The sequence below is a fragment of the Procambarus clarkii genome, chromosome 41 (assembly GCF_040958095.1).
Source record: "Procambarus clarkii isolate CNS0578487 chromosome 41, FALCON_Pclarkii_2.0, whole genome shotgun sequence".
In the NCBI taxonomy this organism is placed as follows: Eukaryota; Metazoa; Arthropoda; class Malacostraca; order Decapoda; family Cambaridae; genus Procambarus; species Procambarus clarkii.
The window spans coordinates 25,763,154-25,781,576 of record NC_091190.1 but is presented as its reverse complement, the minus strand read 5'-3'; the positions used below and the strand labels follow the sequence as shown (position 1 = coordinate 25,781,576).

Here is an 18,423-nt window from a genome sequence, read left to right as displayed (position 1 = left end):
TGTGTGTATATATATATTATTAAATATGACCGAAAAAGTAAGATTAATAATTCTAACACGAATTTTCTCTATCTTTCTTACGTTTCTTTTCACTGTTGATGGTAATTCAAAGATCAATTCTCCAACATTCATTTTTATTTGTAGTCTGACGCGACACTTGAGCGCGTTTCGTAAAACTTATTACATTTTCAAAGACTTTAGTTTACAAACACACAACTGAAACTGAATAGAGCTTTGCAAATCTTCGAGTTTATATCTACATTTGGGTGAGGTGGGGACTGTAAGCCTCAAAAAAACCAGTATATAGGCATGACAACAACATCTCTTTCCAGACGTTTAACGATGCATAAGCAACAGGGCTCCATTAAGGAACATATAATCTCTTCCCACAAACAAACCATCACCAGAGAAATCTTAGCAAATAACACATAAATCATCGATAGATACAGCGATAGCAGGCGGCTTGACGTCTGCGAGGCACTACACATCAAGAAGTCAACACCAGCAATCAACAGCCAATTAATGCACAACTATATTCTACCCACTTCAAGACTCCGCTCCAATATAGAAGCATCAAGAAATGTGGACCAATAGGCTTTCTACAATTACTTCCATTCAATACCCATTGTTTCGTGTTCTGTCTTGTGTTAGAATTTAATACCCATTTAATACCCATTGTTGAAAGTTCGTTTTCACCTCATCCACCTCACCCAAATGTAGATATAAACTCGAAGATTTGCAAAGCTCTATTCAGTTTCAGTTGTGTGTTTGTAAACTAAAGTCTTTGAAAATGTAATAAGTTTTACGAAACGCGCTGAAGTGTCGCGTCAGACTAGAAATAAAAATGAATTTTGGAGAATTGATCTTTGAATTACCATCAACAGTGAAAAGAAACGTAAGAAAGATAGAGAAAATTCGTGTTAGAATTATTAATCTTACTTTTTCGGTCATATTTTATAATATATGTCTACAGGAAAGACTGCTACCAAAATATACTAATATATATATATATATGTATACAGAGAGAGAGAGAGAGAGAGAGAGAGAGAGAGAGAGAGAGAGAGAGAGAGAGAGAGAGAGAGAGAGAGAGAGAGAGAGAGAGAGAGAGAGAAGGACTGAAGAAAAAAAAAGGGGAGAGGGGGTGTGAGGGGGGAGGGCGATGGGGGAAGCGACCCATACATTTTCTGAGAGAAGGGGGAAAGCGGGAGGAAGTTGGGGTTGGGAAGTTGAGGAGCAGGAGTGTGGGTGCATGAATTGAGAGGCAGAAGGAGGAAAGGGGAAAGTGTGGGGGAGGACGTTGGAATGAAAAAAAAAGGTGTGTGTGGAGGGAGGAGAGGGGCGAAGAGTGAGGGGGAGGGGAGGAGAGGGTTATATATGAAACTGTAACATAGCAATTTAGAGCATGCATTTGCGCGATAATGATCAGATGTTGCAATTTCAAATCAGATTATTCACCCACAATCTCTGACTGCAATAGACTGAGCCACATTAGAAGAGGACCCTATAATTCACGCCATCAGTGACCACAGCACCAACATTCATCAAACATTTGTCTTCAGTTAAGAGGCCTGTATATCTTACCACAATCATGACAGCTTAGCTTGCATTTATTAAACCGCTTACGAGCCTGAAAACACCACGAGATCATTCTCGTCCCAAGGTTATTATTGTTAGAAATAATTATTTAGCACTTCAAAGCTCGTAAACTGTTTAATAAATGCAAGCTAAGCTGCCATTATTGAGGTAAGATGTAAGGGTATCGTATCTTTCTGCTTGATAAATCCTGCCACCTGGAAATCTAACCCTAACAGTATTACAAAGAGGAAGCTTAGTATTACGACCATACACAACTATTTCACAGTAAAAGTAATTCTATTAGAAGACTCAATAAATTTTATCATTTTGAAATTAATCAGAGAAAAATTTGGAGACCTTAGAAAACGCAAGGAATTTTTTTGCCCCATCTGGTGAGTATATCAAGTAAATAAATCATGGATAGGTGCACAACAGACGTTCTAATGAACAAAACAACTTTGTTAAGCATGTAATTCTGTACATACTGAACGACAACAATACCACAAATGACACATCTGCCTGACGTCCGACAGCTGGCGTTGGAGAGCGGGGGACAGGAAGGTCCAGGAGAGAGGATGGTGAGTATAAAGCCAGACGCGGCCTGGACACCACCATCACTCACCATCCAACAACACACTCAACATGGCTCTCAAGGTTCGTGATATAGCCCGGTGAATAGTCGCGATCCTCTTTACCTTCCAGGATGTGTTCATGTTACTCGAAGAAAATAATACATTTGACAATATTTAGGAAAAATAATCTAGGCTTTATATAAACACTTGCTTCTGCTGCAAGTCACTTTAAGTATTTGCTATTTGGGTCCGAAGAATCGAGTTATTAAGCTCTTGGACCCCGCCTTTCTAACCAATTTATTTTTTTCTTTATTATATCTACTACACATATTTCTCTATAACACACGTACATACACACAATCTCCAGGAAGCAGCCCGTAGCAGCTGTATAACTCCCAGGTACCTATTTACTGCTAGGTGAACAAGGGCACCAGGGTGAAAGAAACTCTGCCCATATGTTTCTGCCTCTACCACGGATCGAACCCGGGTCCTTAGAACTATGGGCCCAAAGCGCTGTCCACACAGCCGCGAGGCCCCACAACAGCGTGTGTGTTCACCTAATTGACCTAGATGTGCTTAAGGGGGTTGAGCTCTGCTCTTTCGGCCCGCCTCTCAACTGTCAATCAACTGTTCTTTACTACTACTATTTATTTTTCTTCACACACACACACACACACACACACACACACACACACACACACACACACACACACACACACACACACAGACACACACACACACACAGGAAGCTGCTCGTAACAGCCGTCTAATTCCCAGGTACCTATTTACTGCTAGGTAACAAGGGCATCAGGATGAAAAACTCTGCACATTTTTTTCCGCCGGCGCCGGGAATCGAACCCCGGACCACAGGACTACGTATCCAGCGTGCTGTCCACTCAGCCACCAACGCCCCAGTGTGTGTGTGTGTGTGTGTGTGTGTGTGTGTGTGTGTGTGTGTGTGTGTGTGTGTGTGTGTCCTCGTTAGATATTCTTTTACAAATATAAAGAACTTTACTCCGCATACAATAAAAATGTAAAATATTATTGACTATAATGTCTGCCAGCAAAAGGGATAATCTGTTATGCTAAATCTATATTAAAGTAAACTTACATATACAAAACAGGACAATAGGTACATTCTTGAATCAAGGTAACAGGAATTTATTGATGTCTAGATTCACTGAATCTCTTCATTGACGTCCTAAGCAATACATTAATTCACGAAGCGTTCAGTGTTAATGGATTTTATCAAACTTTGTAACTACCTCATCAACGCTGTAACTTGTTCACCTATACAAATATTGGGGTTCAGTTCATGAGCCTACAATACGTAAATGAAACTTTTTCCACAGACACTAAGGATTAGTATTTGGTCCAGTATCATTCACATAATGGCTCAACTACTACTCACAGGATGGGAACAGGGTCCATTATTACTCACACCTCAGGGATGGGGTCCATAAACACCCACAGAACAGGTATTGGGCATATAATAAATAAACTTTAATAAAACTAAACCTTCCCTCTGGGACAGGTGACTGTGGTCCTGCTGATGGCGGTGGTGGCGACTCTGGCAGAACCCCCGCCTACCTACGGTCGTTACCCTACTCATTCACCATATAAACAGGTTGGTTACTAATTTTCTACTATTCTAATGTATTGAATATTTCCAACATTTAAAACATAAGTGCAATCCTATGTACGAGTATAGGTTACACAATAAATACAAATATTATGTATACATGTATATTAAACACGTATTGTATGCATATGCTGATCCAGCCGGGTATGCCACACAACTTCGCATACAATGTTAAGGACGGCTACTCCGGCACCAACTTCGGCCACAGTGAGAACTCCGACGGCAACACCGTCCGTGGCTCCTACAATGTCGACCTTCCCGACGGACGCAAGCAGACGGTAAGGGACCTTTTTGCTTAAACTTGTTCTTTGTAAGTTTAAAAATCTCCATATTAAACATAAATATTCAAAACTAATTAGCGTTTAATATTAACAAAAATGTTTTCTACGTTAGGTGAAATACGAAGCAGACCACCACAAGGGTTTCACTGCCAACGTGGAGTACTATGGCGAGGCCCAGTACCCTCACCAGTCCGGTCCGGCAGTAACATTCAAGCCCCAGCCATCATACCAGCCCCAGCCATCATACCCGCCCCAGCCATCATACCACCAGCCCCAGCCATCATACCCGCCCCAGCCATCATACCCGACCCAGCCATCATACCACCAGCCCCAGCCATCATACCCACCCCAACCCTCTTACCAACCCTAGTCCCCAGCCCTACACCACATACAAGCCATAATCACTTTCGTTGTTAAGGTTCCCATTCCAGTCAAATCATTGTTAATTGTAATGTTTCTAGAGACTTAAGTGTTTAAATAAATCCAAAGCATTGATATATTTATCTTATTTTCCATATTTTGTTATATCTCTAATTTATAGTGCTTACAATGTTGCAATATATGTGAATAAGTAAAACAATAATTATTGTTCAAATTGAACAGACTCATTTGACTAAGAATTGATGTCAATATCGATAAGGAATGCTTATAAACAGCCCATCTTCCTGTTTTGGTATTACTTATAGTAACGCTGAGAACCTTAGTACATATATCTACGTACAACGCAATTAGAAAGTAGAAATCTGTACTGCTGAATTTGGACAAACCAGAAAAGGTTTTGTACTTGTGTTGCAAAAACAACCTAAACTAACCTAACCTTTCTAGGCTTAATACACACTATCTGAGGCCTAATATAGTACACATGTGTGCTATACTAGGAATATTTCAGCTTGTTTTTTTAGCTAAATTTTTCGGACTCTATAAGTGAATAGTATCAAATTCTACTAATTACTTAGTACGTCATAGTTTGTACTATGGAGCATATAATTACAAAAACTGCAATCTAAACAGGAGGATGGGGTGTCATAAGGATGTACGAGAACATAAATCAGGTATTCAAACAGATATGGTGTAGAGAAACACCACAAAAGCTAATTGTAATTACAAACAAATTATGCTGAGCAGCCTTGGTTACCTTGAAGTGGTCTGAAGGACCAACGTCCATGGTAGCCCGGTCTCAAACTAGACCAGCTGATGTACAAAGTGAAGGCAATAAATATTGAAATGGTGAAAGAGGGGCGTAAGGGTATTAAAAATTCAGAATCAAAGGACGTATTTAACTAATACAGCTTGCAAGACAGAGCTTCGGTTAGGCAGAGCTTCTGCCTAATTGTGGATCGTCTATTGCAGTAATTCTAAACCCTTTTGCACGTCTGCATGCGTTTTAAATATTCTTGCACCCTCCCCCTCAAAAAAGTATGAAAGGCCATTGTCAAATGAATTACTAACAAACCCGTCGTGGTTTCATATATCCATAATTACAAAAGGGTGAAAATCCAATGAATTACCAAAAGTAAAAAAAAATTGAAAATGTAATTACCAAAGTACAAAAAAATAAACTAAATATACATACAGTACTAGATTATCTGAGTTTGTAGCACCAGTGGCACAGCCCCATCTCACAAAACACAGAGCATATATATTGGAAAAAGTATAGAAGTTTGCTACACAAGCAGTCTCAGAATTGAGGGGATTATATTTTCCCATCAATTTAGACTAATAAGATAGATTGAGGAAGATAATCCTAACAACATTGAAACGAGTGATAGAAGGGAACATGATTCAAACGCTAAACTCTCATAGGAAACACTGAACTAGAAAGATAATGTTTAGGTTTGGGCAGATATTATGATGAACCAGTAGAAGGGTACTAAAGATGGAACCATGAGGAATAATAAAATATTCATCCATCGACAGATTTAAATGCAAATATGGCAAAATGATCGGCAATTATTGCATTAAAGGTAAGGATTCTTTGCTTTTAAAGATGCTATACCGATTTGACCGGATTTCTTTTGAAGGTGCGTTGATACTGTGATCAGGGTGTGGCTTATCGTAAGGGTGGAAGGATGCAATACTTGACCAAGGCTCATCTTAGAGCACATAAGAACATAAGAATCATGGAAACTGCAGAAGGCCTATTGACCCATACGTGGCAGCTCCAATTTATTTGCAGCCAAACTCATTCATGTCTGTCTATCCTACGCTTGAAACAATCAAGGGATCCTATGTCTATTATGTTATGCGGTAATTGGTTCCGCCAATCGACAAGCCTGTTACCGAACCAATATTTATCCAAGTCTTTCCTAAACCTAAACTTATCCCACCGATACCAATTGATATCAAGTCAATTCTACCAAACCTAACTTTCCCTAATTCGAATATCATACATATATGTACTAAATTTGGCCTAAAATGTTTGGTAGGAATGGATTTTAATTTACGGTAATTACAGGTTAACTTCTTCATTACTCTTCTTCACTCCCACTCTCTCCTCACTCTTTGTTGATGTCCTTCAGATTTCCAATAGAAAAAAAACGTGATTTCTTTTTTGTCAATGTTTTTCACACTTCATTCATAGTAGCTGTATGTTCTATTTTTTGGAAGGTGGGTTTTAATATCAATTTGACGTCACAGAGTTAATGCATAAAGCACATTCATCCCTTGCTGGAGCACATACATGAATTCATTCATCTCACACTGAAGCATTATGATATAAACATTCTCGTACATATACAGCCGGAGTACATATACAGTATGCATACATTCATGAGAAAATCTTTGGAGGAAGACGGGGATCGAACCAACGTGTTGGGTAACTCTAGACACACACCTTAACCCATGGACTACGAATACTAAAGGTAGTATAAAAGTTAGGTACCTTCTGTACCTTTAGTAAAGGTACTACAGGTAGAAGAAGGTGGGATACAATACATAAACTTAAATCAATAATATACAAAAGATATTGCTATCACTATGAAAGATATAATTTTGTAAAATAAAAAGGTAACAAAATACGACAAATTTGGCTCCTATATCTCCTACAAATGTCTATAAATGTTTAATTATAAGGAGAACAGACACAGATGACATGACGAGCATTACAATGACAAGTATGTAATTTTGGACACAAACAATGAACAAATGCACCACACCTCACACACCTGCCTGACGTACAACAGCTGGTGTTGGAGAGCGGGGGACAGGGAGGTCCAGGAGAGAGGATGGTGAGTATAAAGCCAGACGCGGCCTGGACACCACCATCATTCACCATCCAACAACACACTCAACATGGCTCTAAAGGTTCGTGATATGGCCTGTGAATATTCACAATCCTCTTTTCCTTTCACGATATGTTCAAGTTATACGAAGAAAATAATACATTTGGCAATATTTAGGAAAAATAATCTAGGCTTTATGCAACACATGTTTCTGCTTTAATTTTAATTTTGTTTGAGTGTGTGTCCTCTTTCAATATTTACAAATATAAAGAGTTTTACTGCACTTACAATACAAATTAAAAAAAATGATTGACCGTAATGTGTGCCAAGAACAGAGGTAAACTTTTATGCTAAATCTATATTAAGTAAACTAGTACTTAAAGAAAACAGGACAAAGACTACATTTTTCCACAGTAAATAGAATTTATCAATGTTCAGATAAATTGAGTCCCTTCATTGATGTTCTGAGCGGTAAATTAATTCACGATAATGTTGATATATCTTAAACTTTGAAACTACCTCATCAACGCTGTAACTTGCTCACCTAAACAAATATTGGAGTTCAGCTCCTGAGCCTACAATGGTCTTATGAAATTATATCCACTGACACTCAGGATGAGTATTTGGTCGAGAATCACACATAATGGTATGGGCTCAACTACCACTTACAATATGGGGCATGGGATCCAATATCACTTACAAACTGGATATGAATTCCACTAAATCTCACAGGATGGGTATAGGGTCCATTACGACTCTATAGACAGGGATGGGGGTTTCACAAAACACCCACAGAACAGGTATGGGGCACATAATAAATGAACTTTAATAAAACCAAACCTTCCCTCTTGAACAGGTGACTGTGGTCCTGCTGATGGCGGTGGTAGCGACTCTGGCCGAACCCCCGCCTACCTACGGTCATCACCCTACTCATTCACCATATAAGCAGGTTGGTTAATGATTGTCTACTATTTTAACGTATTGAATATTTCAAACAGTTAAAACATAGGTGCATTCCTATGTACGGGTATAGGTTACACAATATATACAAATATTATGTATATTAAATACATATTGTATTCCTATGCTGATCCAGCCGGGTATGCCACACAACTTCGCATACAATGTTAAGGACGGCTACTCCGGCACCAACTTCGGCCACAGTGAGAACTCCGATGGCAACACCGTCCGTGGCTCCTACAATGTCGACCTTCCCGACGGACGCAAGCAGACGGTAAGGGACTTTATTTTTTAACTTTTTCTTCCTAAGTTTAAAAATCTCCATATTTACATTAATGTTCAAAGTTGCTTGACGCTTAATATTAACAAAAATGTTTTCTACGTTAGGTGAAATACGAAGCAGACCACCACAAGGGTTTCACTGCCAACGTGGAGTACTATGGCGAGGCCCAGTACGCCCACCAGTCCGGTCCGGCAGTAACATTCAAGCCCCAGCCATCATACCACCAGCCATCATACCCGACCCAGCCATCATACCCACCCCAACCCTCTTACCAACCCTAGTCCCCAGCCTTACACCACATACCAGCCATAATCACTTTCGTTGTTAAGGTTCCAATTCCAACCTGGTCATTGTTAATTGTAATGTTTCTAGAGACTTAAGTGTTTAAATAAATCCAAAGCATTGATATATTTATCTTATTTTCCATATTTTGCTATATCTCTAATTTATAGTGCTTACAATGTTGCAATATATGTGAATAAGTAAAACAATAATTATTGTTCAAATTGAACAGACTCATTTGACTAAGAATTGATGTCAATATCGATAAGGAATGCTTATAAACAGCCCATCTTCCTGTTTTGGTATTACTTATAGTAACGCTGAGAACCTTAGTACATATATCTACGTACAACGCAATTAGAAAGTAGAAATCTGTACTGCTGAATTTGGACAAACCAGAAAAGGTTTTGTACTTGTGTTGCAAAAACAACCTAAACTAACCTAACCTTTCTAGGCTTAATACACACTATCTGAGGTCTAATATAGTACACATGTGTGCTATACTAGGAATATTTCAGCTTGTTTTTTTAGCTAAATTTTTCGGACTCTATAAGTGAATAGTATCAAATTCAACTAATTACTTAGTACGTCATAGTTTGTACTATGGAGCATATAATTACAAAAACTGCAATCTAAACAGGAGGATGGGGTGTCATAAGGATGTACGAGAACATAAATCAGGTATTCAAACAGATATGGTGTAGAGAAACAGCACAAAAGCTAATTGTAATTACCAACAAATTATGCTGAGCAGTCTTGGTTACCTTGAAGTGGTCTGAAGGACCAACGTCCATGGTAGCCCGGTCTCTAACTTGACCAGCTGATGTACAAAGTGAAGGCAATAAATATTGAAATGGTGAAAGAGGGGCGTAAGGGTATTAAAAATTCAGAATCAAAGGACGTATTTAACTAATACAGCTTGCAAGACAGAGCTTCGGTTAGGCAGAGCTTCTGCCTAATTGTGGATCGTCTATTGCAGTAATTCTAAACCCTTTTGCACGTCTGCATGCGTTTTAAATATTCTTGCACCTTCCCCCTCAAAAAAGTATTTAAGGCCATTGTCAAATGAATTACTAACAAACCCGTCGTGGTTTCATATATCCATAATTACAAAAGGGTGAAAATCCAATAAATTACCAAATGTAAAAAAAAATTGAAAATGTAATTACCAAAGTACAAAAAAATAAACTAAATATACATACAGTACTAGATTATCTAAGTTTGTAGCACCAGTGGCACAGCCCCATCTCACAAAACACAGAGCATATATATTGGAAAACGTATAGAAGTTTGCTACACAAGCAGTCTCAGAATTGAGGGGATTATATTTTCCCCTCAATTTAGACTAATAAGTTAGATTGAGGAAGATAATCCTAACAACATTGAAACGAGTGATAGAAGGGAACATGATTCAAACGCTAAACTCTCATAGGAAACACTGAACTCGAAAGATAATGTTTAGGTTTGGGCAGATATTATGATGAACCAGTAGAAGGGTACTAAAGATGGAACCATGAGGAATAATAAAATATTCATCCATCGACAGATTTAAATGCAAATATGGCAAAATGATCGGCAATTATTGCATTAAAGGTAAGGATTCTTTGCTTTTAGAGATGCTATACCGATTTGACCGGATTTCTTTTGAAGGTGCGTTGATACTGTGATCAGTTGTGGCTTATCGTAAGGGTGGAAGGATGCAATACTTGACCAAGGCTCATCTTAGAGCACATAAGAACATAAGAATCATGGAAACTGCAGAAGGCCTATTGACCCATACGTGGCAGCTCCAATTTATTTGCAGCCAAACTCATTCGTGTCTTTGTCTAACCTACGATTGAAACAATCAAGGGATCCTATGTCTATTATGTTATGCGGTAATTGGTTCCGCCAATCAACAACCCTGTTACCGAACCAATATTTATCCAGGTCTTTCCTAAACCTAAACTTATCCCATTCATACCAATTGATATCAAGTCAATTCTACCAAACCTAACTTTCCCTAATTCGAATATCATACATATATGTACTAAATTTGGCCTAAAATGTTTGGTAGGAATGGATTTTAATTTACGGTAATTACAGGTTAACTTCATCATTACTCTTCTCCACTCCCACTCCCTTCTCACTCTTTGTTGATGTCCTTCAGATTTCCAATATAAAAAAAAGTGATTTCTCTTTTGTCAATGTTTTTCACATTTCATTCATAGTAGCTATATGTTCTATTTTTTGGAAGGTGGGTTTTAATATCAATTGGACGTCACAGTGTTAATGCATAAATAAAGCACATTCATCCCTTGCTGGAACACATACATAAATTCATTTATCTCACACTGAAGCATTATGATATAAACATTCTAGTACATATACAGTATGCATACACTCATGAGAAAATCTTTGGAGGAAGACGGGGATCGAACCAACGTGTTGGGTAACTCTAGACACACACCTTAAACCATGGACCACGAATACTAAAGGTAGTACAAAAGTTAGGTACCTTCTGTACCTTTAGTAAAGGTACTAAAGGTAGAAGAAGGTGGGATACAATACATAAACTTAAATCAATACTAAACAAAAGGCATTGCTATCACTATGAAAGATATAATTTTGTAAAATAAAAAGGTAACAAAATACGACAAATTTGGCTCCTATATCTCCTACAAATGTCTATAAATGTTTAATTATAAGGAGAACAGACACTGATGACATGACGAGCATTACAATGACAAGTATGTAATTTTGGACACAAACAATGAACAAATGCACCACACCTCACACACCTGCCTGACGTACAACAGCTGGTGTTGGAGAATGGGGGACAGGAAGGTCCAGGAGAGAGGATGGTGAGTATAAAGCCAGACGCGGCCTAGACACCACCACCACTCACCATCCAACAACACACTCAACATGGCTCTCAAGGTTCGTGATATGGTCTGTGAATATTCACAATCCTCTTTTCCTTTCACGATATGTTCAAGTTATACGAAGAAAATAGTACATTTGGCAATATTTAGGAAATATAATCTAGGCTTTATGCAACACATGTTTCTGCTTTAATTTTAATTTTGTGGGAGTGTGTGTCCTCTTTCAATATTTACAAATATAAAAAGTTTTACTGCACTTACAATACAAATTAAAAAAAAATGATTAACCGAAATGTGTGCCAAGAACAGAGGTAAACTTTTATGCTAAATCTATATTAAAGTTACCTGGTACTCAAAGAAAACAGGACAAAGACAACATTTCTACCACAGTAAATAGAGTTTATCAATGTTCAGATAAATCGAGTCCCTTCATTGATGTTCTGAGCGGTAAATTATTTCACGAAATACTGTTGGTATATCTTAAACTTTGAAACTACCTCATCAACGCTGTAACTTGCTCACCTAAACAAATATTGGAGTTCAGCTCCTGAGCCTACAATGGTCTTGTGAAATTATATCCACTGACACTCAGGATGAGTATTTGGTCGAGAATCACACATAATGGTATGGGCTCAACTACTACTTACAATATGGGGCATGGGATCCAATATCACTTACAAACTGGATATGAATTCCACTAAATCTCACAGGATAGGTATAGGGTCCATTACGACTCTCAAGACAGGGATGGGTGTTTCACAAAACACCCACAGAACAGGTATGGGGCACATAATAAATGAACTTTAATAAAACCAAACCTTCCCTCTCGGACAGGTGACTGTGGTCCTGCTGATGGCGGTGGTGGCGACTCTGGCAGAACCCCCGCCTACCTACGGTCATCACCCTACTCATTCACCATATAAGCAGGTTGGTTAATGATTTTCTACTATTCTAATGTATTGAATATTTCCAACAGTTAAAACATAGGTGCATTCCTATGTACGGGTATAGGTTACACAATAAATACAAATATTATGTATTTTAAATACATATTGTATTCCTATGCTGATCCAGCCGGGGATGCCACACAACTTCGCATACAATGTTAAGGACGGCTACTCCGGCACCAACTTCGGTCACAGTGAGAACTCCGACGGCAACACCGTCCGTGGCTCCTACAATGTCGACCTTCCCGACGGACGCAAGCAGACGGTAAGGGACTTTATTTTTTAACTTTTTCTTCCTAAGTTTAAAAATCTCCATATTTACATTAATGTTCAAAGTTGCTTGACGCTTAATATTAACAAAAATGTTTTCTACGTTAGGTGAAATACGAAGCAGACCACCACAAGGGTTTCACTGCCAACGTGGAGTACTATGGCGAGGCCCAGTACGCCCACCAGTCCGGTCCGGCAGTAACATTCAAGCCCCAGCCATCATACCACCAGCCATCATACCCGACCCAGCCATCATACCAGCCCCAGCCATCATACCCACCCCAACCCTCTTACCAACCCTAGTCCCCAGCCTTACACCACATACCAGCCATAATCACTTTCGTTGTTAAGGTTCCAATTCCAACCTGGTCATTGTTAATTGTAATGTTTCTAGAGACTTAAGTGTTTAAATAAATCCAAAGCATTGATATATTTATCTTATTTTCCATATTTTGCTATATTTCTAATTTATAGTGCTTACAATGTTGCAATATATGTGAAGAAGTAAAACAATAATTATTCAAATTGAACAGACTCATTTGACTAAGAATTGATGTCAATATCAATAAGGAATGCTTATAAACAGCCCATCTTCCTGTTTTGGTAGTACTTATAGTAACGCTGAGAACCTTAGTACATATATCTACATACAATACAATTAGAAAATAGAAATCTGTACTGCTGAATTTGGACAAACCAGAAAAGGTTTTGTACTTGTGTTGCAAAAACAACCTAAACTAACCTAACCTTTCTAGGCTTAATACACACTATCTGAGGTCTAATATAGTACACATGTGTGCTATACTAGGAATATTTCAGCTTGTTTTTTAGCTTAATTTTTTCGGACCCTATAAGAGAATAGTATCAAATTCTACTTATTACTTAGTATGTCATAGTTTGTACTATGGTGCATATAGTTACAAAAACTGCAATCTAAACAGGAGGATGGGGTGTCATAAGGATGTACGAGAACATAAATCAGGTATTCAAACAGATATAGTGTAGAGAAACACCACAAAAGCTAATGGTAATTACCAACAAATTATGCTGAGCAGCCTTGGTTACCTTGAAGTGGTTTGAAGGACCAACGTCCATGGTAGCCCGGTCTCAAACTAGACCAGTTGATGTACAAAGTGAAGGCAATAAATATTGAAATGGTGAAAGAGGGGGGTAAGGGTATTACAAATTCAGAATCAAAGGACGTATTTAACTAATACAGCTTGCAGGGCAGAGCTTCTGTTAGGCAGAGCTTCTGCTTAACTGTGGATCGTCTATTGCAGTAATTCTAAACCCTTTTGCACGTCTGCATGCGTTTTAAATATTCTTGCACCCTCCCCCTCAAAAAATTATGAAAGGCTAAATTGTCAAATGTATTACTAACAAATCCGTCGTGGTTTCAGATATATCCATAATTACAAAATGGTGAAAATCCAATGAATTACCAAAATTCTTTTTTTTTTTAAACAATTACCAAAGCACAAAAAAACACGCATTACTAGAGTATGTGAGTATGCAGCACCAGTGTACAGCCCCGCCTCACAAAGCACAGAGCATAGATTGAAAAAAGGTAGAGGTTTTCTACACAAGAAGCCTCAGATTTGAGGGGACTATAATTTCTCCTCAATTCAATCAACCAAGATTGTTTGAAGTAGATAATCCTAACAACACTGAAACTGGTAATAAAAGGGAAACATGATTCTGACATTAAACACTCATAGGAAGCACTAAACTCGAAACATGTTTAGGTGTGACTAGATATTATAATGAACCAGTGGAAGGGAACTAAACATGGAACCAAGAGGAATAATAAAAGTTTCACCCATCCACAGATTTAAATGTAAATATGGCAAAATGATCGGGAATTATTGCCTTAAAGGTAAGGATTCTTTGCTTTTAGAGATGCTATATCGATTTGATCGGATTTCTTTTGAAGGTGCGTGGATGCTGTGATCTGTTGTGGCTGATCGTAAGGGTGCAAGGATGCACCCTTACGTGCATCCTTGCACGTAAGGGTGCAAGGATGTAACCTTACGTGCAAGGACTCAACCAAGGTTCATCTTAGATCACATAATAACATAAGAATCAAGGAAACTGTAGAACGCCTATTGACCTATACGTGGCATCTATTTGCAGACGAGGAGTCGCAATAACGTGACTGAAATATGTTGACCAAACCACACACTAGAAAGTGAAGGAACGACGACGTTTCGGTCCGTCCTGGACCATTCTCAAGTCGATTGTGACACAGTCGACATGAGAATGGTCCAGAACGAACCGAAACGTCGTCGTCCCTTCACTTTCTAGTGTGTGGTTTGGTCAACAGCTCCTATTTATATAGACCCAAATTCATATCGACGTCTAACCTACGCATGAAACAATCAAGGTATGATTGTTTCATGCGTTTCAAGGTATGATTGCTATTATGATATGCTGTAATTGGTTCCACAAATCGACAACCCTGTTACCGAACCAGTATTTATCAATGTCTATCCTAAACCTAAATACTTATCCAATTTATATCAAATCAATTCTACCAAACCTAATTTTTATTAAATGTAATATATCACATATATGTACTGAATTTGGCTTAAAATGTTTGGTAGGAATGGATTTTAATTTACGGTAATTTCAAGTAAATTATAACTACCAGGTAAACTACCATTACACTGCTCCATTCTTTGTTGATGTCCAACATTTCCAATAGAACAAAACGTGTTTTCTTTTTTTTTAATATTTTTCACATTTCACTCATAGTAGCTATATGTTCTATTATTTTTGGAGCGTGGGTTTTGATATCAATTGGACATCATAGTGTTTAAGCATAAATATAAGCACATTCATCCCTTGCATATACATGTATACATTCATCTCAAACTGAAGCATAATAATATACACATTCTAGTACCTATACAGCTGGAGTACATATACAGTATGCATATATTAATGAGAAAATCTGTGGAGCAGGACGGGGATCGAACCAGCGTGTTGGGTAACTCTAGACACACACACCTTAACCCATGGACCACAATGTACTGAAGGTTATAGAATGTCGGATACAATACATAATCTTAAATCAATAATATACAAAAGACTTTGGTATCATCATGAAGGATAAATTTTTTTTATAAAAAGAAACATAGTGCAACAAATATAATTCCTATGACTCCCACAAACGTCCATTAATGTTAAATATATAAACAGACATAGATGACGTGACGAGCAATACAATATCCAAATATGCAATTTTTGGAATCAGACGATGAACAAATACACCACGCCTCACACACCTGCGTGACGTACAACAGCTGGTGTTGGAGAGCGGGGGACAGGAAGGTCCAGGAGAGAGGATGGTGAGTATAAAGCCAAACGCGGACTGGACACCACCATCACTCACCATCCAACAACACACTCAACATGGCTCTCAAGGTTCGTGATATAAGCCTGTAAATATTCAGAAGCCACTTTTCCTTTCACGATGTGTTGAAGTTATTCGAATACAATAGTACTTTTGACAATATTTAGAAGCATAATCAAGGCATTATACCAACACATGTTTCTGCTGTAATTTTAATTTTGTGCGTGTTCTCTTTCAATATTTACAAATATAAAGAATTTTACTCCTCTTACAATAAAAATTAAAAAAAAAAATTGGCCGTAATGTGTACCAAGGAAAGAGGTAAACTTTTATGCTAAATCTATATAAAAGTAAACTAGTACGTAAAGAATACAGGACAAAGACTACATTTTTACCACAGTAAATATAATTTATCAATGTTCAGATAAATTGAGTCCCTTCAATGATGCTCGGAGCGGTAAATTAATTCACGATAATGTTGATATATCTTAAACTTTGAAACTACCTCATCAACGCTGTAACTTTCTCACCTAAAACAAATATTGGAGTTCAGCTCATGAGCCTAAAATGTTCTTATGAAACTTTATCCACTAACACTCAGCATGCGTATTTGGTCCAGTATCACTCACATAATGGCTCAACTACTACTCACAGGATGGGAACAGGGTCCATTACTACTCACACCTCAGGGATGGGGTCCATAAACACCCACAGAACAGGTATTGTGCATATAATAAATAAACTTTAATAAAACCAAAACTTCCCTCTGGGACAGGTGACTGTGGTCCTGCTGATGGCGGTGGTGGCGACTCTGGCAGAACCCCCGCCTACCTACGGTCGTCACCCTACTCATTCGCCATATAAGCAGGTTGGTTACTGATTGTCTACTATTCTAATGTACTTAATACTTCCAACATTTAACACATAAGTGCATTCCTTTGTACGAGTATACGTTACATAATGAATACAAATATTAATATATAAGGCAAGATTTACCCTCCCTGAACCCATGTGGGCGATTTGTCTCGAAGATCACGTATATTAAACACGTATTGTATGCATATGCTGATCCAGCCGGGTATGCCACACAACTTCGCATACAATGTTAGGGACGACTACTCCGGCACCAACTTCGGCCACAGTGAGAACTCCGACGGCAACACCGTCCGTGGCTCCTACAATGTCGACCTTCCCGACGGACGCAAGCAAACGGTAAGGGACTTTTATGCTAAAACTTATTCTTCCGAATTTTAATAATCTCCATATTAAACATTAATATTTAAAATTGCTTAACATTTAATATTAACAACAATGATTTCTACGTTAGGTGAAATATGAAGCAGACCACCACAAGGGTTTCACTGCCAACGTGGAGTACTATGGCGAGGCCCAGTACGCCCACCAGTCCGGTCCGGCAGTAACATTCAAGCCCCAGCCATCATACCACCAGCCCCAGCCATCATACCCGCCCCAGCCATCATACCCCACCCAGCCATCATACCACCAGCCCCAGCCATCATACCCGACCCAGCCATCATACCACCAGCCCCAGCCATCATACCCACCCCAACCCTAGTCCCCAGCCTTACACCACATACCAGCCATAATCACTTTCGTTGTTAAGGTTCCCATTCCAACCTGGTCATTGTTAATTGTAATGTTTCTAGAGACTTAAGTGTTTAAATAAATCCAAAGCAGTGCTATATTTATCTCATTTTCCATATTTTGTTATATCTCTAATTTATAGTGCTTACAATGTTGCAAAATATGTGAAGAAGTAAAACATATAAATAATTATTTTTCAATAATAGTGAACTGACTCAATTGACTAAGAATTGATGTCAATATCGATAAGGAATGCTCAATAGCAGCCCCCTCCTCCTGTTTTGGTAATAGTTATAGTAACCATGAGAACCATAGTACATATATCTACGTACAACGTAATTAGAAATCTGTACTATTGAATTAGTACAAACCGGAAAAGGTTTTGTACTTGTGTTGCAAAAACAACCTAAAGAAACCTAATCTTCTTAGGCCTAATACACGCATCGAAGGTCTGATACAGTACATGTGTGTGCTATACAAGGAATATTTAAGCTTTTTTTAGCTTCATTTTTTGGACTCTATAAAGTGAATAGTACCAAATTCGACTAATTGCTTAATACATCAGT

General features: G+C 38.3%; 2 protein-coding genes across 2 annotated transcripts; both read left to right on the top strand.

The window, feature by feature from the left end:
- Positions 1-3,699: 3,699 nt before the first annotated feature.
- On the top strand, positions 3,700-4,440 carry LOC123761246 (cuticle protein 7-like). The gene is made up of 3 exons (XM_045747190.2): positions 3,700-3,774; positions 3,930-4,067; positions 4,183-4,440. Exons 1-3 carry the CDS (start codon positions 3,700-3,702, stop codon positions 4,438-4,440), a joined length of 471 nt encoding a protein of 156 aa, XP_045603146.2.
- A 3,725-nt stretch (positions 4,441-8,165) lies between these two features.
- LOC123761157 (adhesive plaque matrix protein-like) lies at positions 8,166-17,828 on the top strand. Its single transcript, XM_045747101.2, has 7 exons — positions 8,166-8,240; positions 8,388-8,525; positions 12,515-12,607; positions 12,755-12,892; positions 17,028-17,120; positions 17,327-17,464; positions 17,580-17,828. Exons 1-7 carry the CDS (start codon positions 8,166-8,168, stop codon positions 17,826-17,828), a joined length of 924 nt encoding a protein of 307 aa, XP_045603057.2.
- Positions 17,829-18,423: the final 595 nt, after the last annotated feature.

What these genes read in the sequence shown, in the direction of transcription:
- LOC123761157 (XM_045747101.2), top strand. Translation starts at nt 8,166, where the DNA reads ATGGCGGTGGTAGCGACTCTGGCCGAACCCCCGCCTACCTACGGTCAT. An exon ending in CTCATTCGCCATATAAGCAG is followed by an intron (nt 17,121 to 17,326) that starts GTTGGTTACTGA and finishes ATGCTGATCCAG; the next exon opens with CCGGGTATGCCACACAACTT. An exon ending in CCGACGGACGCAAGCAAACG is followed by an intron (nt 17,465 to 17,579) that starts GTAAGGGACTTT and finishes TTTCTACGTTAG; the next exon opens with GTGAAATATGAAGCAGACCA.
- LOC123761246 (XM_045747190.2), top strand. Translation starts at nt 3,700, where the DNA reads ATGGCGGTGGTGGCGACTCTGGCAGAACCCCCGCCTACCTACGGTCGT. An exon ending in CTCATTCACCATATAAACAG is followed by an intron (nt 3,775 to 3,929) that starts GTTGGTTACTAA and finishes ATGCTGATCCAG; the next exon opens with CCGGGTATGCCACACAACTT. An exon ending in CCGACGGACGCAAGCAGACG is followed by an intron (nt 4,068 to 4,182) that starts GTAAGGGACCTT and finishes TTTCTACGTTAG; the next exon opens with GTGAAATACGAAGCAGACCA.